Raw genomic sequence first — 15,954 nt, forward strand, 5'->3', positions numbered from 1 at the left:
AAGCATTTGTGTTCTTCCTGCCTCAGCCAAGGGGCTTTGGGAAGCGCGTTTAGTCCTCTGTGCCGGCAACAATAATCAACATAATAAATTATTACTATTATTATCACTATGATGGTTATAATATTAATATTGTATTAACCCTATTGTTATAATATTTCTATAATAATAATAATATAAAATATTAATACAGAGAATAATATGGGCTTTAGATAATATATTATTATAATATAGGGTATTATATTTATAGGGTTATAATACATATTAATAGGGTTAATATAATATTAATATTATAATCCTATTATTAATATATTATTATATATTATGGTATAATATAAAACTACATTATATGCAAAGTATTATTAATAATAGGGTTATGATATTAATATATTAGCCTTATTAATATGTATTATAGCCCTATTAATATATAAGATTAATATTATATAAATATAATAATAATTATTATTATTCCAAGCCTAGAAGGTTTTTGTGCAAATGAGCTAACATATATGGAAGCACTTAGCATGATGCCTGGCATAGAGTAGATGTACAATACATCAAAAATATTTTTTAAAAAAAAGAACTCTTTAAGGAACCATTTGCCATTAACATATTACATGTTATGTCTGCATTTATTACAGGCATTCAGTCCTTAAAAATATGTGCATCAGGGTTCTCTAGAATACATTTCTTAAACTCAGGGTGAAGGACTATTTTTTTCCCTCTACTCTGCCCTGGATCAATACTTTTATAAAATATATGACAAATTAAATTACTAGAAAAATGAAATAAAGGAGGTATGCAAAATACACATCCACTGATCCCATGCTTGGATGTTGAAGCAATTCAAATTATTGAAAGTTTCTAAACATTTACTCTCAATTTTGTACTTATATATAACGGAGCAGTAATAAAAGTTCTCTGACTAGCTCTGGTCTTTGGACCCCCTTGAGTAGCTCTGCATTAAAACACAGAAAATAAATTCTCTAACAATATTCTCTAACAATCTAAAGAATAACTCTAGGAATGATACTTACACCAACTCTACATTTTATCTCCCAAGCATTTAAGTATTTATGGAGGACCTTGTATATGCAAGGCATCAGGCAGGGGGGCTTAGTGATGCATGAGCTGTAGTCTCTCCAAGGTGCCCATGACTGATGGAGCTCCCCTCCCCTACACTCACAGGCTCATTTTATGCCCTTCTCTTCTACTAGCCCTCTACCCTCCATATACCCCACACATCCTGACTCTATGCAATGCCCTTCTGCTTTTTGTCACCTGGAAAACTCCTACTCATTAAAAAAATTTTTTAATTAAGAAAAAATTTTATGGACAAGCCTCTTAGATAGCCTCATCCACCAGAGGGCAGACAGCAGAAGCAAGAAGAACTACAATCCTGCAGTCTGTGGAGCAAAAACCACATTCACAGAAAGATAGACAAGATGAAAAGGCAGAGGACTATGTACCAGATGAAGGAACAAGATAAAACCCCAGAAAAACAACTAAATGAAGTGGAGATAGGCAACCTTCCAGAAAAAGAATTCAGAATTATGATAGTGAAGATGATCCAGGATGTCAGAAAAAGAATGGAGGCAAAGATCGAGAAGATGCAAGAAATGTTTAACAAAGACCTGGAAGAATTAAAGAACAAATACCTAGAAGAATTAAAGAACAAACAAACAGAGTTGAACAATACAATCACTGAAATGAAAAATACACTAGAAGGAATCAATAGCAGAATAACTGAGGCAGAAGAACGGATAAGTGACCTGGAAGACAGAATGGTGAAATTCACTGCCATGGAACAGAATAAAGAAAAAAGAATAAAAAGAAATGAAGACAGCCTAAGAGACTTCTGGGACAACATTAAACTCAACAACATTTGCATTATAGGGGTCCCAGAAGGAGAAGAGAGAGAGAAAGGACCCAAGAAAATATTTGAAGAGATTATAGTTGAAAACTTCCCTAACATGGGAAAGGAAATAGCCACCCAAGTCCAGGAAGCACAGAGAGTCCCAGGCAGGATAAACCCAAGGAGAAACACACCGAGACACATAGTAATCAAATTGACAAAAATTAAAGACAAAGAAACATTATTGAAAGCAACAAGGGAAAAATGACAAATAACATAAAAGGGAATTCCCATAAGGTTAACAGCTGATTTCTCAGCAGAAACTCTACAAGCCAGAAGGGAGAGGCATAATATATTTAAAGTGATGAAAGGGAAGAACCTACAACCAAGATTACTCTACCTGGCAAGGATCTCATTCAGATTCGACAGAGAAATCAAAAGCTTTACAGACAATAAAAGCTAAGATAATTCAGCACCACCAAACCAGCTCTACAACAAATGCTAAAGGAACTTCTCTAAGTGGGAAACACAAGAGAAGAAAAGGACCTACAAAAACAAACCCATAACAATTAAGAAAATGGTAATAGGAACACACATATCAATAATTACCTTAAACGTGAATGGATTAAATGCTCCAACCAAAATACACAGGCTTGCTGAATGGATACAAAGACAAGACCCATATATATGCTGTCTACAAGAGACCCACTTCAGACCTAGGGACACATACAGACTGAAAGTGAGGGGATGGAAAAAGATATTCCATGCAAATGGGAATCAAAAGAAAGCTGGAGTAGCAATACTCATATCAGATAAAATAGACTTTAAAATAAAGAATGTTATAAGAGACAAGGAAGGACACTACATAATGATCAAGGGATCAATCCAAGAAGAAGATATAACAATTATGAATATATATGCACCCAACAGAGGAGCACCTCAATACATAAGGCAACTGCTAACAGCTCTAACAGAGGAAGTCGACAGTAACACAATAATAGTGGGGGACTTTAACACCTCACTTACACCAATGGACAAGATCATCCAAACAGAAAATTAATAAGGAAACACAAGCTTTAAATGACACAACAGACCAGATAGATTTAATTGATATTTATAGGACATTCCATCCAAAAACAGCAGATTACACTTTCTTCTCAAGTGCACATGGAACATTCTCCAGGATAGATCACATCTTGGGTCACAAATCAAGCCTCAGTAAATTTAAGAAAATTGAAATCATATTAAGCATCTTTTCTGACTACAACGCTATGAGATTACAAATCAATTACAGGGAAAAAAACGTAAAAAACACAAACACATGGAGGCTAAACAATATGTTACTAAATAACCAAGAGATCACTGAGGAGATCAAAGAGGGAATCAAAAAATACCTAGAGACAAATTACAACGAAAACACGATGATCCAAAGCCTATGGGATGCAGCAAAAGCAGTTCTAAGAGGGAAGGTTATAGCAATACAAGCCCACCTCAAGAAACAAGAAAAATTTCAAGTAAACAATCTAACCTTACACCTAAAGGAACTAGAGAAAGAAGAACAAACAAAACCCAAAGTTAGCAGAAGGAAAGAACTCATAAAGATCAGAGCAGAAATAAATGAAATAGAAACAAAGAAAACAAAAGCAAAGATCAATAAAACTAAAAGCTGGTTCTTTGAGAAGATAAACAAAATTGATAAACCATTAGCCAGATTCATCAAGAAAAAGAGGGAGAGGACTCAAATCAATAAAATTAGAAATGCAAAAGGAGAAGTTACAACAGACACTGCAGAAATACAAAGCATCCTAAGAGACTACTACAAGCAGCTCTATGCCAATAAAATGGACAACCTGGAAGAAATGGACAAATTTTTAGAAAAGCACAACCGTCCGAGACTGAACCAGGAAGAAATAGAAAATATAAACAGACCAATCACAAGCACTGAAATTGAAACTGTGATTCAACAAACCAAAGCCCAGGACTAGATGGCTTCACTGGTGAATTCTATAAAACATTTAGAGAAGAGCTAACACCCATCCTTCTCAAACTCTTCCAAAAAACTGCAGAGGAAGGAACACTCCCAAACTCATTCTATGAGGCCACCATTACCCTGATACCAAAACCAAAGATGCTACAAAAAAAGAAAATTACAGACCAATATCACTGATGAATATAGATGCAAATATCTTCAACAAAAGACAGGTTCGAGCCCTGGTCCGGGAAGATCCCACATGCCACAGAGCAGCTAAGCCCATGCACCCCAACTACTGAGCCCGCATGCCACAACTACTGAAGCCCATGCGCCTAGAGCCCGTGCTCCACAACAAGAGAAGCCACCACAATGAGAAGCTCACGCACCACAACAAAGAGTGGCCCCCACTCGCCTCAACTAGAGAAAGCTTGCGCACAGCAACAAAGATGCAACGCAGCCAAAAAATCAATTAAAAAAAAAAAAAAAAAAGAAAGACAACCAGTTCTTGAGTACATAGACACCTTTCCTTTCTTAATGAATGGAGTAACTTATCAAAGAATGAGCCTTGGTGCCTGGCAATGTGGGGACACACCTACCTTATTCGCAGCATCTCTGGCCTGCTGAATTAGCTCCCGTATGCGGTCCATGTTGTCAGAGATGTTGCCCAGTGGCAACAGCTGTTGGTTGATACTTTCAATCTTGCTCAAAAGATCAGGCAGTTTGTTGGTTAATTTCTTTACTGTTGGTGAGATTACAAAACAGAAATTTGTCATTGTGAGCTGAGAAAAGGTTAAATACAGATGTTCTCATTGATAGTACTTGTCAAGTGGTATGTCTGGGTCCCAAACGTTGGACAGGATGACTGAGAATCAGGTAATACATTTTCTATATTATAGAAATATATATTATACATATTTCTATATAAATACATCATTGATCTTATTCTGCAATCTAGATATCAAATCATCTTTCTTGACCACTATAAAAAAATAAATCTTTGCTTTTTGATCTTTAATATTAATCATAATTCAATTCCTCATGATTCAGGGACCTATATCTCCACTCTATAAAAGGGAAAATCAATAGCAATGTTCATGGATTTTTTTCAAAAATCCTACTTGGTCCTTTTAACTAACAGAATAGCCATACTCTTTGAATAGATTATGTGAAGTTGTTTTTAATATTTTAATTTCTAAGATCAGACTTTACCAGGGAAAAATTAAAACTAACCAAAGCACATACTGATGGAGAAAATGGATAATATGTCCTGGGCAGAGAATGCCTGCTACCTGAATTATCTGCATCAGTGAGAGCCTTGTTGAAGTCTTCACTCCCGGTGCTCCCATAGGTATCCTTAATTCTTTCCACGTCTGTCTGAATGGGGTTGAGCCCATCTAGAACATCATTTGTGATGTCGTTGGCATTTCTGACCATGCTCTTTGCACTATTGATTATACCATCGATGTCATCTAATGCACACACAAACAGGGAGGGGTAAGTATCTAAAATGTTTGACAAAAGAAGCCAAGTCCAGTGGGTTAGGGAGCTGCTGACCTCTCTGTATCCCACGAAGATCATCGCGGATGGTCGTGAGATTGGTGTCTACCAGCCCTCTCTGAACGGTCATAATTTTCAGAGTTTGCTGCAGGTTGTTGAGAGCCGGATTGATTTCTAAAATAAAATAAAGCAGCAAGAGGCAATTACCCTAAAGATCTTGATCCTCCGTGGGTATTGGTGACCCCTGAAGTAGCCAAGGTCTGCACAGCATTGAGCAGACCTGCATCTTAGGAGTCATCCCCGAGATGCCCACTGCATGCACCTAGACCCACAGGTCCTCCAGTTACAGAGGCCAGGAGCATATAGAGCCTGTGGTACCAGGCTCCTTGGAAATGCACATGAGGAAAGGGAGAGGCGTAATAACTCAGAGGGAGGCTTAACTTCCACTCTGCTCAGGGCGAAAGTCTCTGCTTAGCAAAGAAAAGGGATGTGTCTGTCTTGTTCGCTGCTGTGTCCCAGCACATAGTGCCATGTCTGGCACTCACTGGGGCTTAATATTAGTATGTATTTATGGAACAAATGAATGAATGAACAAATGAATGAATAATGCATAAGGGATGCCCCTTCAGTCAAAAGTACAGTAAAGGAGTGTTGTTAAGAGAGCCTCGCTGGAGCAAACTCACACACACAGTAGGCATTGTTTCTGCTCATTTCCAAACTAACAAATTTAAGGACATTTAGTAAAAGGAACAGAGTTCATAGACATTCCTAGCTGATAATATTGCCACTTTGGGGTCATGGAAAATGACCAGTGAATGCTTTAAGATCAAGTTGACGATATATGGCTTAAACTGTGATTCCAGGACTGGTTTAAATAACAATGTAGTTAGTATCCTAATCCTTTTTTTTTTAAGTTCATGTGTATGCATGCATGCATTCATTCATTCATTTATTTTTATTTATTGGCTGCGTTGGGTCTTCGTTGCTGCCCGTGGGCTTTCTCTAGTTGCAGCGAGGGGGGCTACTCTTCGTTGCGGTGCGCGGTCTTCTCACTGCAGTGGCTTCTCTTGTTGTGGAGCACGGGCTCTAGGCACGCGGGCTTCAGTAGTTATGGCATGCGGGCTCAGTGGTTGTGCCTCGTGGGCTCTAGAGCACAGGCTCAGTAGTTGTGGCACACGGGTTTAGTTGCTCCGCAGCATGTGGGATCTTCCTGGACCAGGACTCGAACCCGTGTCCCCTGCATTGGCAGGCAGATTCTCAACCACTGGGCTGCCAGGGAAGTCCAGTATCCTAATCCTTTTAAAAACACATATCTTCACCTCTTAGCTCAAATTTTATAGAGAGCAGACATCATACCAGGAAATTTTAATTTTTGAAATTTGCTAGACAAATGACTACATATTGTTTTGTATTTTCTTTTTCCTGTTTTCATATTTATTTTTCATTTTAATTTTTAAAAACGAAAAAAGATAAATAAATAAATGTATTTATTTACTGGTAGAAGGCATCTAACTGCTTTGAAAGGATGAAGAAGGTAAATGAGGGCTATGAGCTTGGATGGCTGCTCAGCTATGAATGACCACAGGAGACCAGAGAAAATCAAGACACAGCATTTTCTGAACACAGGAATTTGGTGAGATCGAGACAGTTTAATTATTTTTTAAAAAATCAAATTATTAAGTAGAAAAATTTCAAAGACAAAAATTTAAAAATCTTCATGCTCCATAGTGGTAGTGATTTTTGGTACTTTCAGGTGCTAAGATTTTAGGGTTTAAGAAATTTTGAAGCAGTTGCTCTAATGACCTGAAACTAATTACCTGGGCCTTAAGTAAGAAAGCAGCACTGTACATACCTCAATGCTATGTGGGTCCACATGGGATTAAACTAAGAATCCCCTCCCGCAAACCCAAGGCCAGTCCCAAACAGGTCTATCAGCCTCAAGATTTACTTAGATTTATGAGGTTCTAGTTAATTTGGTATATGTTAGAATATTGGGTAGAAACATCCTAGCTATGAGTTTGCAAAGTATCATTTGCATGGACACTGAGATTCAAGAAGTGTGTTTGCTTCTAGGGCTGCCTCTCCTGGTCTCATAGGTTGTTTCCAAGTCTTTGACTATCCCAGCCTCCACCCTAACCCTCAATACCTTGCTGTAGCTTCTTCTGGGTTATCTTGGCTTCATTTAACAGTTTATCGCTGTTGGAACTCAGGGTTTTAGCTTTTCTTGGAACATCTTCCTTTATCACTGTCTGAAAGCAAAGTGTTTATCAGCTTTAAATGTGATACACCTTAGGAAATATAGTGTAAGAGTTTTCATCCTACCCCAAAGCCCTTATCTTTAATCTTTAAAGAATGAGGTTAGAAGGTAAGGAGGAGGCTTAAAAAGACTGTTCCTTAAAAGATACAGTCAGGGCTCTAAGAAGACTTCTGTGGCTTGGGGAGGCGGACCCATCTCTGCTGATATAATGACAAATTGTGTGACACCTTCTCATTTTCTCACTGTCACTTGTACAATACCCTCTGCAGTAATGGAGGACAGAGCTGAAATGCTTTTAGGCTTTTAATCTTTGGGAGATAAAAATCTTCAACCTTCCGAGGTCTGTCCCCTAATTCTCTCATAGTTAATAATTTGTTCTTTATTTTTAGATACAGGAATATTATATGATGCATTTAAGATTCCATAGGACTCCACAGACATGCCCAGGTGTAAGACAAATGACAGGAAATAAATGGTTATAAAATTGTGTACAAAAATTTCTCTTCTTTGGTAAATGTTAATACTCAATACTCAGCCACAGCATAAAAACATACCTGGTAAGAAGCAGGGTATAATACTTTCACGGTTCAAAATCAATAATCAGTGTGATTTCTATCTGGTTTTACAAATGATTTTTAAAAGTGGGCTACATTTATCAAACAGCCAAGTATATACAGAAATGACTTATATCTAGAGCAAGTTCGAGTCTATTCTATATAACAAATTCTGGTCTAAAATAATGCTTTTTTCTATTCCTTGGTGCACACAGAAAGAAGATAGGAAAATGAGTCGTCTCCAGAGTGCCTGGAGAGAAGGTGCCAGCGCAGGTGCTCACCTGGAGGGCAGCCTCAGACGCGCTGGTGGCCTTGTCCGCTGCGTCCTCGGCTGCTTTGATGGCACTGAGGATGTTCTCATAGGCGGTGGCAGCGTCCACGGCACAGCGTACCAGCTCATCCCCACTAGTGTTCCTCTTGATCCTAGAAAATGGCACAGGAGAGGGCTCCAGCGGCCCCCCTGCCTGCGACTGAGCCCCCTAACCTCCCCATTCATTTGACAGATGGAGACTTGGGGATGCAGGCTCTGCAGCTCTGCCCCAAAGATGCAGCTGGGAATCAGGCCCCTGCAGCTGGTCGGGCTCGGACCTGGGCCCTGGGTGCCACCCTCCACCCTGGTCTGGAGACCCCACTCCCCCTGAGAGGCCTTCCCACCAGGCTCCAGCAGCCCCTGCAGTTAGACCCGCCAGGCCGGCCACTCACTCCTCCAGCTGCCTCGCCAGCTCCTGTAAAGACTGCGCATGCTTCTCTGCCTCCCCCACCAGGGATGCTTTACTGGACGATTTGGAAAGTTCTCTCACTTTGTCACTTAGTTCGTGTCTTGCTTCATTTAAAGTGACAGCTAGTTTTTCATATTCCTATATTTTCCAAGTAAACAAGAGGTAGTGTCAACTTAAGCAAAGCATGTATATGCCATCTTCTTGACCTCTGTCGTAAATGACGTTTCCAGGAAGCAACAATGAGAAACTGTTTTCTGAGCCCACTCACCACACCAATTACTCCTTGGTTACTTGAGATATTGACGCTGATAATATTCTCCCAAGTTTTACCACCATTTTGAACATTTTCCATATGGTGGGTACCCACTTTGATAAATTTTATAAAAGCTCATTATTATCATTAGTGTATAGTTGTACTAAACCAAAATACCTTTTTTCTGATTTAGAAATAGCAATAATAAAAGAAATTTTCAAAATGACCAATGGGCTGCTAAGAAATGTTGTCAATCTTTTACCAGTCCTAAATGTCTTCTGTTAATAATGTATGCCTGATATTTTATTTTATTTTATTTTTTAATTGTTTTTCAGCTTTACTGAGGTATAATTGACATACGATTGTAAGATATTTAAAGTGCACAAAGTGATGATTTGATATACGCATACATTGTGAAAGGATTCCCCCACTGAGTTAACACATCAATCAGCTCATATTTTATCCTCTTAACTTTTTTGGGAGTGGGGGTGAGAACATTTAAATTCTCTTTTAGCGAATTTCAATTATACAATATAGTGTTATTAACTAGAGTCATGTTGCTTTACATTAGATCCTCAGACCTTATTCATCATCTTATAGATGAAAATGATATTTTAAAAATAGCACCACATTTTTTTTGTTATCACAAAAGTAACATTCACTCACTGCTGGCAAATTAGATAATAGAGACAGATATAAAGAAGATACATCATTCACCCCTCCCCCAAGGGACAACCACTCTTAACATTCTGGTATATTTTCTTCCATCTAAAAGACATATACTGGAGAAAAAATTGGTTAGTGGATCTCATAGTTTCCTCGAAACATAAATTAAATGCTTTTCAATTTTCTAGAGAACAAGTTTTGCCTCTACCTCATGGCTTTTACTCATCAGCTGCAAGGCAACATTAGTTTGTAGTAAGGAAGAGTCTGCGGTGGCTAGATGCTTGGTGAAGTCACTCTGGAGGGAATTCATTTCTTTAACTTGTCTCTGGAGAGAATAAAAAGAATGTCTGTGAGCTTCATGGTATATTGTCAGAAGGCACAGGCATATTTATTGGACAACAGCATAGAAGTAATTTCAGAGTCAGAATGTCTTCTTGCACTTAAAGGTCATCTAGGAAACTCCAAAGCCATGAGACATCAGTTCAATTTGTTGTGTAGGTGTGTTGTCATAGTTTCCACAGACAACATGCCAATGAAACAATCGTTGTCACATTGGAGAAGGTTTCTACACTGGGGTCAACCAGGCCCATGAGGTGGATGTATAATTAAGCTCTGGCTAGTGGATCAGAACGAGGGATTTTAACTAAGGAAATCAGCACCAACCATCTACATGCCGGTCCCAACGAAGATGTTGGGACACTTCAATAAGGAAACACACAGGACTTTAGGATGCCAGGGTGGAGGCTGCCAGAGTTCAGGGACCCGTAAAATTGGATCCTGCTCCCTTCCCCTTGGCAAAATCAGTGACTTCCAACAGAGGTGTTACTACCTGAAGAGGCTTTGGGAGTTAACCATATTACCATCTGCGAAGATATTAGTCATTGTCTTTTACGAAATTCCTGGGTTTTTTTTGGAGGGGGGTGTTCAGTCCTATGTTATTCCACTTTGATCTTACTGTCATTTCATAGCCCCTCACACTTTTGTTGTTGTTTTAGCCTACAGTGTTCACCACTGAAATACACACTACAGAATTCGAGCTTTAAATTCTCATTGCAACTCCTGCATGTGGCCTGTATTTTGACTTATTTCCTATAAAGCAAGTAATGGCTTAAAATGCCTTTGCTGGTGATTCTGATAATGATGTTTACATATATGACACAAAAAGTCAGTTATTTAAAGCATACATTGTACACTTTGAATTAATTATAACAATATTAATTTCTCACCTATTTGGCAGCATTATTGGTCCAGCACTCTATCAGCCAGGGGTGGGGGTGAAGTGATTTGCTCTACTTTCTCTGTGGTTTAAGTTCAGAAACTTTCTGGCCGCTGAGGAGTAGCAACTACTTTGATTTTGCATTTAATGCCTCGCTCCTATTTGATTAGGGCTTCCCGTAAAGACAGCTGCCTGGCTCTGCCACTTTATTAACGATAAAGATTCCTGTTCCCTCATCCTTGTCATTAACCAAACCGTGCAGATTCTGACCGTGACCTCACCTTGATGGATTCCAAAGCCCTCTCGTTTTCTCGGTTGAGGCCGGTGGCCTGCTTTGCTTGGGCACTGGCCTCCTGTAGAGCGGCACGGAGGTCACTGAGTTTGGCTTCGTATTCATTTAAAGAATCTCGTATATTCTTGACAAGCCCATTGTTCTCCACCTGGTGGTTTTCCAGCCAGCTCCTTATCCGAATCAGCACTGTAATACATCACCTTTTTGTTTTCCACTTGAGAGATGAGTACATTGGAAGCTAACTTATAAAGACTACAGAAGGAGAATTGAGTTTCTACTCACTTCATGGTTTTCCTTGAACTTGCAAGGGAACAGGAAAGGAAACTAGCATTTATGTTATGCTATGCACACACTGTCTCATTTAACTTTCGTGACAACCACATGAAAACAGTAATTATCATCCTCATGTTTCAGATAGGAAAATGGATGGCCTGAGAAATTGGGTGACAAGGTTTCAGCCTTGGGACTTGAACTTGACCTGCAGAGCACAAAGCACATGCTCCTTCTACTAACTGTCTCCTTGCAGCTAAAAGCCAAGGTTAATATTAAATTTAAACAATACAAATGCTAAAAGAGAACTGCTACTATCTGTAACCACTGATACATCATTTTACTAGAGAATAAAGGTCAGTATTTGGAAAAATATACACCAAATTATTATTTCTTACAGTTTTGAGCTAATGAGGCTTTTTCCCTAACCCAAAACTTTAGATATGTTCAGTTAATTTCTAGTATATTCATTTTGGGAGGTAACAGTAGTGTTAATATCAATGTATGATTCAAAACCTCAATGGTGATAAGGTGACCATTAAAAATGATATGAGAGAGCTGAGTGGAGATGAATGAAAGAAGAATGAAAATGCAGTTAAAAAGGAACAAGAGGTATCAGTGTCTAATATCCAAGAAGAAACTTTTTTTTTTTTTTTGCATGATGGTAAGATATTCTATTCTATGGATAAAGAAGATGTGGTACATATATACAATGGAATATTACTCAGCCTTTAAAACGAATGAAATAATGCCATTTGCAGCAATATGGGTGGACCTAGAAATTATCATACTAAGCAAAGTAAGCCAAACAAAGACAAATACCATATGATATCACTTATATGTGGAATCTAAAATATGACATAAATGAACATATCTATGAAAAAGAAACAGACTCACAGACATAGAGGAGACTTGTGATTGCCAAGGAGTGGGGAGGGAGGGAAGGATTGAGAGTCTGGGATTGGTAGATGTAAACTATTATACATAGGATGGATAAACAACAAGGTCCTACTGTAGAGTACAGGGAACTATATTCAATATCTTGTGATAAACCATAATGGAAAATAACGTGAAAAAGAATGAATATATAACTGAAATCACTTTGCTGTACAGCAGAAATTAACACAACATTGTAAATCAACTATACTTCAATAAATTAAAAAAAAAAATGTTGTTCTGTCCTATGGCTTCTCAGTAATCTGAAGGGGCTACCTATTTTCACCACATGATCCTCTACCAGTAATATACGCTGAAAAGACGAGCCCCTCCACCTGGCACCGGTGACTAGATATTGCACTCTGCACACTGTATTTCAAACCAATTAGAACGGATTGTATGCAAGAATTTGGGAGGGTCCTTACGAAGCTGAGCCTCTTTTTTTTCAGCTTCTGCTTCCCTCAGGTTCTTCCCAAAGTTGCGGTTCCTCAGTTCCCTCAACATGCGCTCCGCTTCCGCCAGCTTTCTGGAAAAATCATCCAAAGGCAAGTTGTTTCCCTCTCCTTCTGTCCCAGAGATCTGCTTCACAAGAACTGGAAAACATCAAGCAGTTTATTAAGCTGGGAATTCTGGACTCCAGCAGACTACTAAAAAAAAAAGAAAAGGCCGAGATTTTTATGGAGGGTTCATATTGGTTTTTTAGTATCACTACAGGCTCTTTTTCATAATGTTGAACTCTTTCTTTGTACAACAAAGGCTACAAAGTAATATGAAAGATGTTTAATTGGGCTGAGTAACTCTTCTTACTGTGCACATTCCGGATGACATTTTTAATCTTCGTGTCCAGCTCTTTGGCGCTTTGGGTTGTCCGATCAACATTGTTATATAATGTTTGAGCTTTTCTGGAATTTATTTGAACCTATATGAAAAACAAATTGATGAGCAACGAATTAAGTTGATGGGAGGAAAAAACTAACAATATTCTGAAAGCAAAAAAAAAAAAAGTTAATGTTATTGACCTAACACATTACCTTTTCTTGCAAAGTTTCAAATTCGCGATTCAAGTTACTCAGTTCTTTTTCCAGGCCATCCAGTTTTGATTTACGATTTGAAACGGTGGAATGGTAGCTGAGCAACTGGCTCTGAAAGTAAAATACAAAGTTAATCTCACTTTAGAGTAGAAATTTGGAGGGAAGTCTTACCAACTTGGTAAACCTGGTGATGATGTGAAAAGGTTCATTTAGCAAGACCAATGCTGATCCTTAGGAAAAAAAATATGGTTCTTTGAAATAGGCCACATGAAGAATAAATTTCTGATGTAAGTTGCAATATGGCTCTAAAATAAAGTAGTAAAATTTAAAGACATGAAGAGACAAGAGATACTTTACTTGAATTAACGATCTAACCTTATAGAAATGAGGGTGATGCCACTTACTTGATGTATTAAGGTTTAGATTCTATTATAAAGAATTGTTCAGTTATTTTTAACCTCTATGTTACCTGATAATACTAAAAAGAAGTGCCTATGGCTACTCTATTCAAGGACTCGTTAGATTCAAAGAATTATAGAGCAGGAGAGAAACTTGTAGCTCATTTAATTGAATACCCTTATTCAGTATGAAAAAAAATGAGAAAACAGAAGCCCAAAGAAGTTGGGTGACCCATCCATGCCACAGCAGTACAGGTGATTACTGATTGCTTCAGGACCCAAATCCTGGTCCCCTGTCCTTTTTGGGGAACTCAACAGCCTCATTACTTTTAGAGTGTGACATTGCCTCATATAATATCTAGAGTAGTAAATATTTTCAATTTTTTGGAAAAAAATTGAGAATTTTTACAAGAAAAAGCAAAATTATTATCTCTATTTGCACACGAGAACCAGCGTTGGGTAAAAGAGCACAGGCTTTCCAGCTCAGGTCCACACCCTAGGTTCACCACTTAATAGATAAGCTCACTGGGCCTTATCTCCTTCATCTGTATATTGCTGATTATAATATTAAGCTGCTGGGTTGTTTTCAGTGGTAAGTGGGCTAATGCATTATAAAATGTCACATACATACGACTGTTCAAAAAATTAGTTGCCTTCTCGTACATATTACTACTGAATTTTCACAGTGTTTGTGTGATGTTGCAAGAAGATAGTTCTACTTTAATTTTGTTGTAGGCAAATGAGGCACATCATTCTAAAGAGTGTTAGTAGAAGTATAAGAAGTAAGAAGTATAGTGGGTAAAGCATGGTCTTTAGAATTTCATCTTGTGTATGAATAATGGTTGACAATCAATCACCCTACTTTCAAAACCCTCACCAATCCCAGACATCAGAGGTTACAGAGAACAAAATTATCTGTTGGATTTTTTTTACACTTTCCTCAAGTTCATACAAATCTATAAAAACAGATTGACATTTTCGTGAGTAGATATTCTTTTATTTTGTCAAAAAAAGGTTACAATTTTCTGTGACTTTCTACATTCACAGAGCAGGTTAACACATGTAGATTTTATTAATTCTGTTTTATTATAATCTGCACTAGGGGACAAACTGGAATTTATGCAACAATGCCCTGATTGTTTCAGATGTTTTATTTTTAATTTTTGCAGACAGGAAGACAAAAGTCATTCTTACCTTTGCTCCCCTTTCTGTAATGCATCTTTTTATTCTCAGCCTGCTTTTAAGTATGTCAACTTATTTTTGTTTTTAAAGCAATTAATTAATGGTGGGCTTTAGTGAGACTTTTATTCTGTACCTTGCTTGGAATTCACAGGACTTCTTAGAGCTGTGAGTTAATAGTTTTGCCTCAAAATTGGAACATTTTCTACCGTTAAATGCACAAATATTTTTTGGCCCCTTACTTCTTTTTTCTTCAGTGACAACAATTACATATAGGTTTGGTGACTTGATGTTGTCCCACAGGTCAATGAGGCTCTTTCTCTTTTTGTTCATTTGATTTTTTAAAAGCTTTACTGAGGTATAACTGACATACAACAAAAGGCACGTGTTTAAAGTACACAATTTGATATGTTTTGACACATGACCCATGAAATTATCTCCACAATTAAGATAAGAAACATTTCCTCATGCCCCTTGTAACCCCTCCCCCCGATTCTCCCTGACACTTCCTTCCCCATCACCAGGAACAAACACTATTAGATTACTTTTCATTTTCTAGAACTGTGCACAACTTATGATTGTCACACATAAACACACACACTCATTAGGATATGAACTTTTCTTGGTCTGGCTTGTTTCAGTCAGAGTAATTATTCTGAGATTCACCCATGCATCAGTAGTTCATTACAATTTATTGCAAACTAGTATTCCACTTTGTAGATGTACAGCCATTTATTTATGCCTTCACCTGCTGACAGACTTTTGGGATGTTTCTGATTTTTGCTTATAGCAAATAAAGCTGCCAAAAACAAAAAAACAAAAAAAGAAATTTCACCTTGGCTTGAATTCTTCTGGAACCACC

The 15,954-nt window shown here is 37.9% G+C and overlaps 1 protein-coding gene across 3 annotated transcripts in view; it reads right to left on the reverse strand.

Moving 5' to 3' along the window:
* The window catches only part of LAMA3 (laminin subunit alpha 3), a 233,763-nt gene that overhangs the window by 35,849 nt on the left and 181,960 nt on the right, over nt 1-15,954 (reverse strand). For 2 of the 3 annotated variants that reach the window (XM_061170275.1, XM_061170277.1), the window contains 11 exons: nt 13,516-13,626; nt 13,292-13,403; nt 12,910-13,077; nt 11,268-11,464; nt 9,979-10,095; nt 8,835-8,989; nt 8,414-8,555; nt 7,468-7,570; nt 5,379-5,495; nt 5,114-5,293; nt 4,421-4,563 (listed from right to left, as the gene is read on the reverse strand). In XM_061170275.1, the coding sequence (XP_061026258.1) occupies nt 4,421-4,563; nt 5,114-5,293; nt 5,379-5,495; nt 7,468-7,570; nt 8,414-8,555; nt 8,835-8,989; nt 9,979-10,095; nt 11,268-11,464; nt 12,910-13,077; nt 13,292-13,403; nt 13,516-13,626 (1,545 nt within the window). The remainder of the gene's footprint in view (nt 1-4,420; nt 4,564-5,113; nt 5,294-5,378; nt 5,496-7,467; nt 7,571-8,413; nt 8,556-8,834; nt 8,990-9,978; nt 10,096-11,267; nt 11,465-12,909; nt 13,078-13,291; nt 13,404-13,515; nt 13,627-15,954) is intronic. The other variant, XM_061170276.1, reaches the window with a different exon arrangement.

The sequence above is a fragment of the Eubalaena glacialis genome, chromosome 15, assembly GCF_028564815.1.
Source record: "Eubalaena glacialis isolate mEubGla1 chromosome 15, mEubGla1.1.hap2.+ XY, whole genome shotgun sequence".
In the NCBI taxonomy this organism is placed as follows: domain Eukaryota; kingdom Metazoa; phylum Chordata; class Mammalia; order Artiodactyla; family Balaenidae; genus Eubalaena; species Eubalaena glacialis.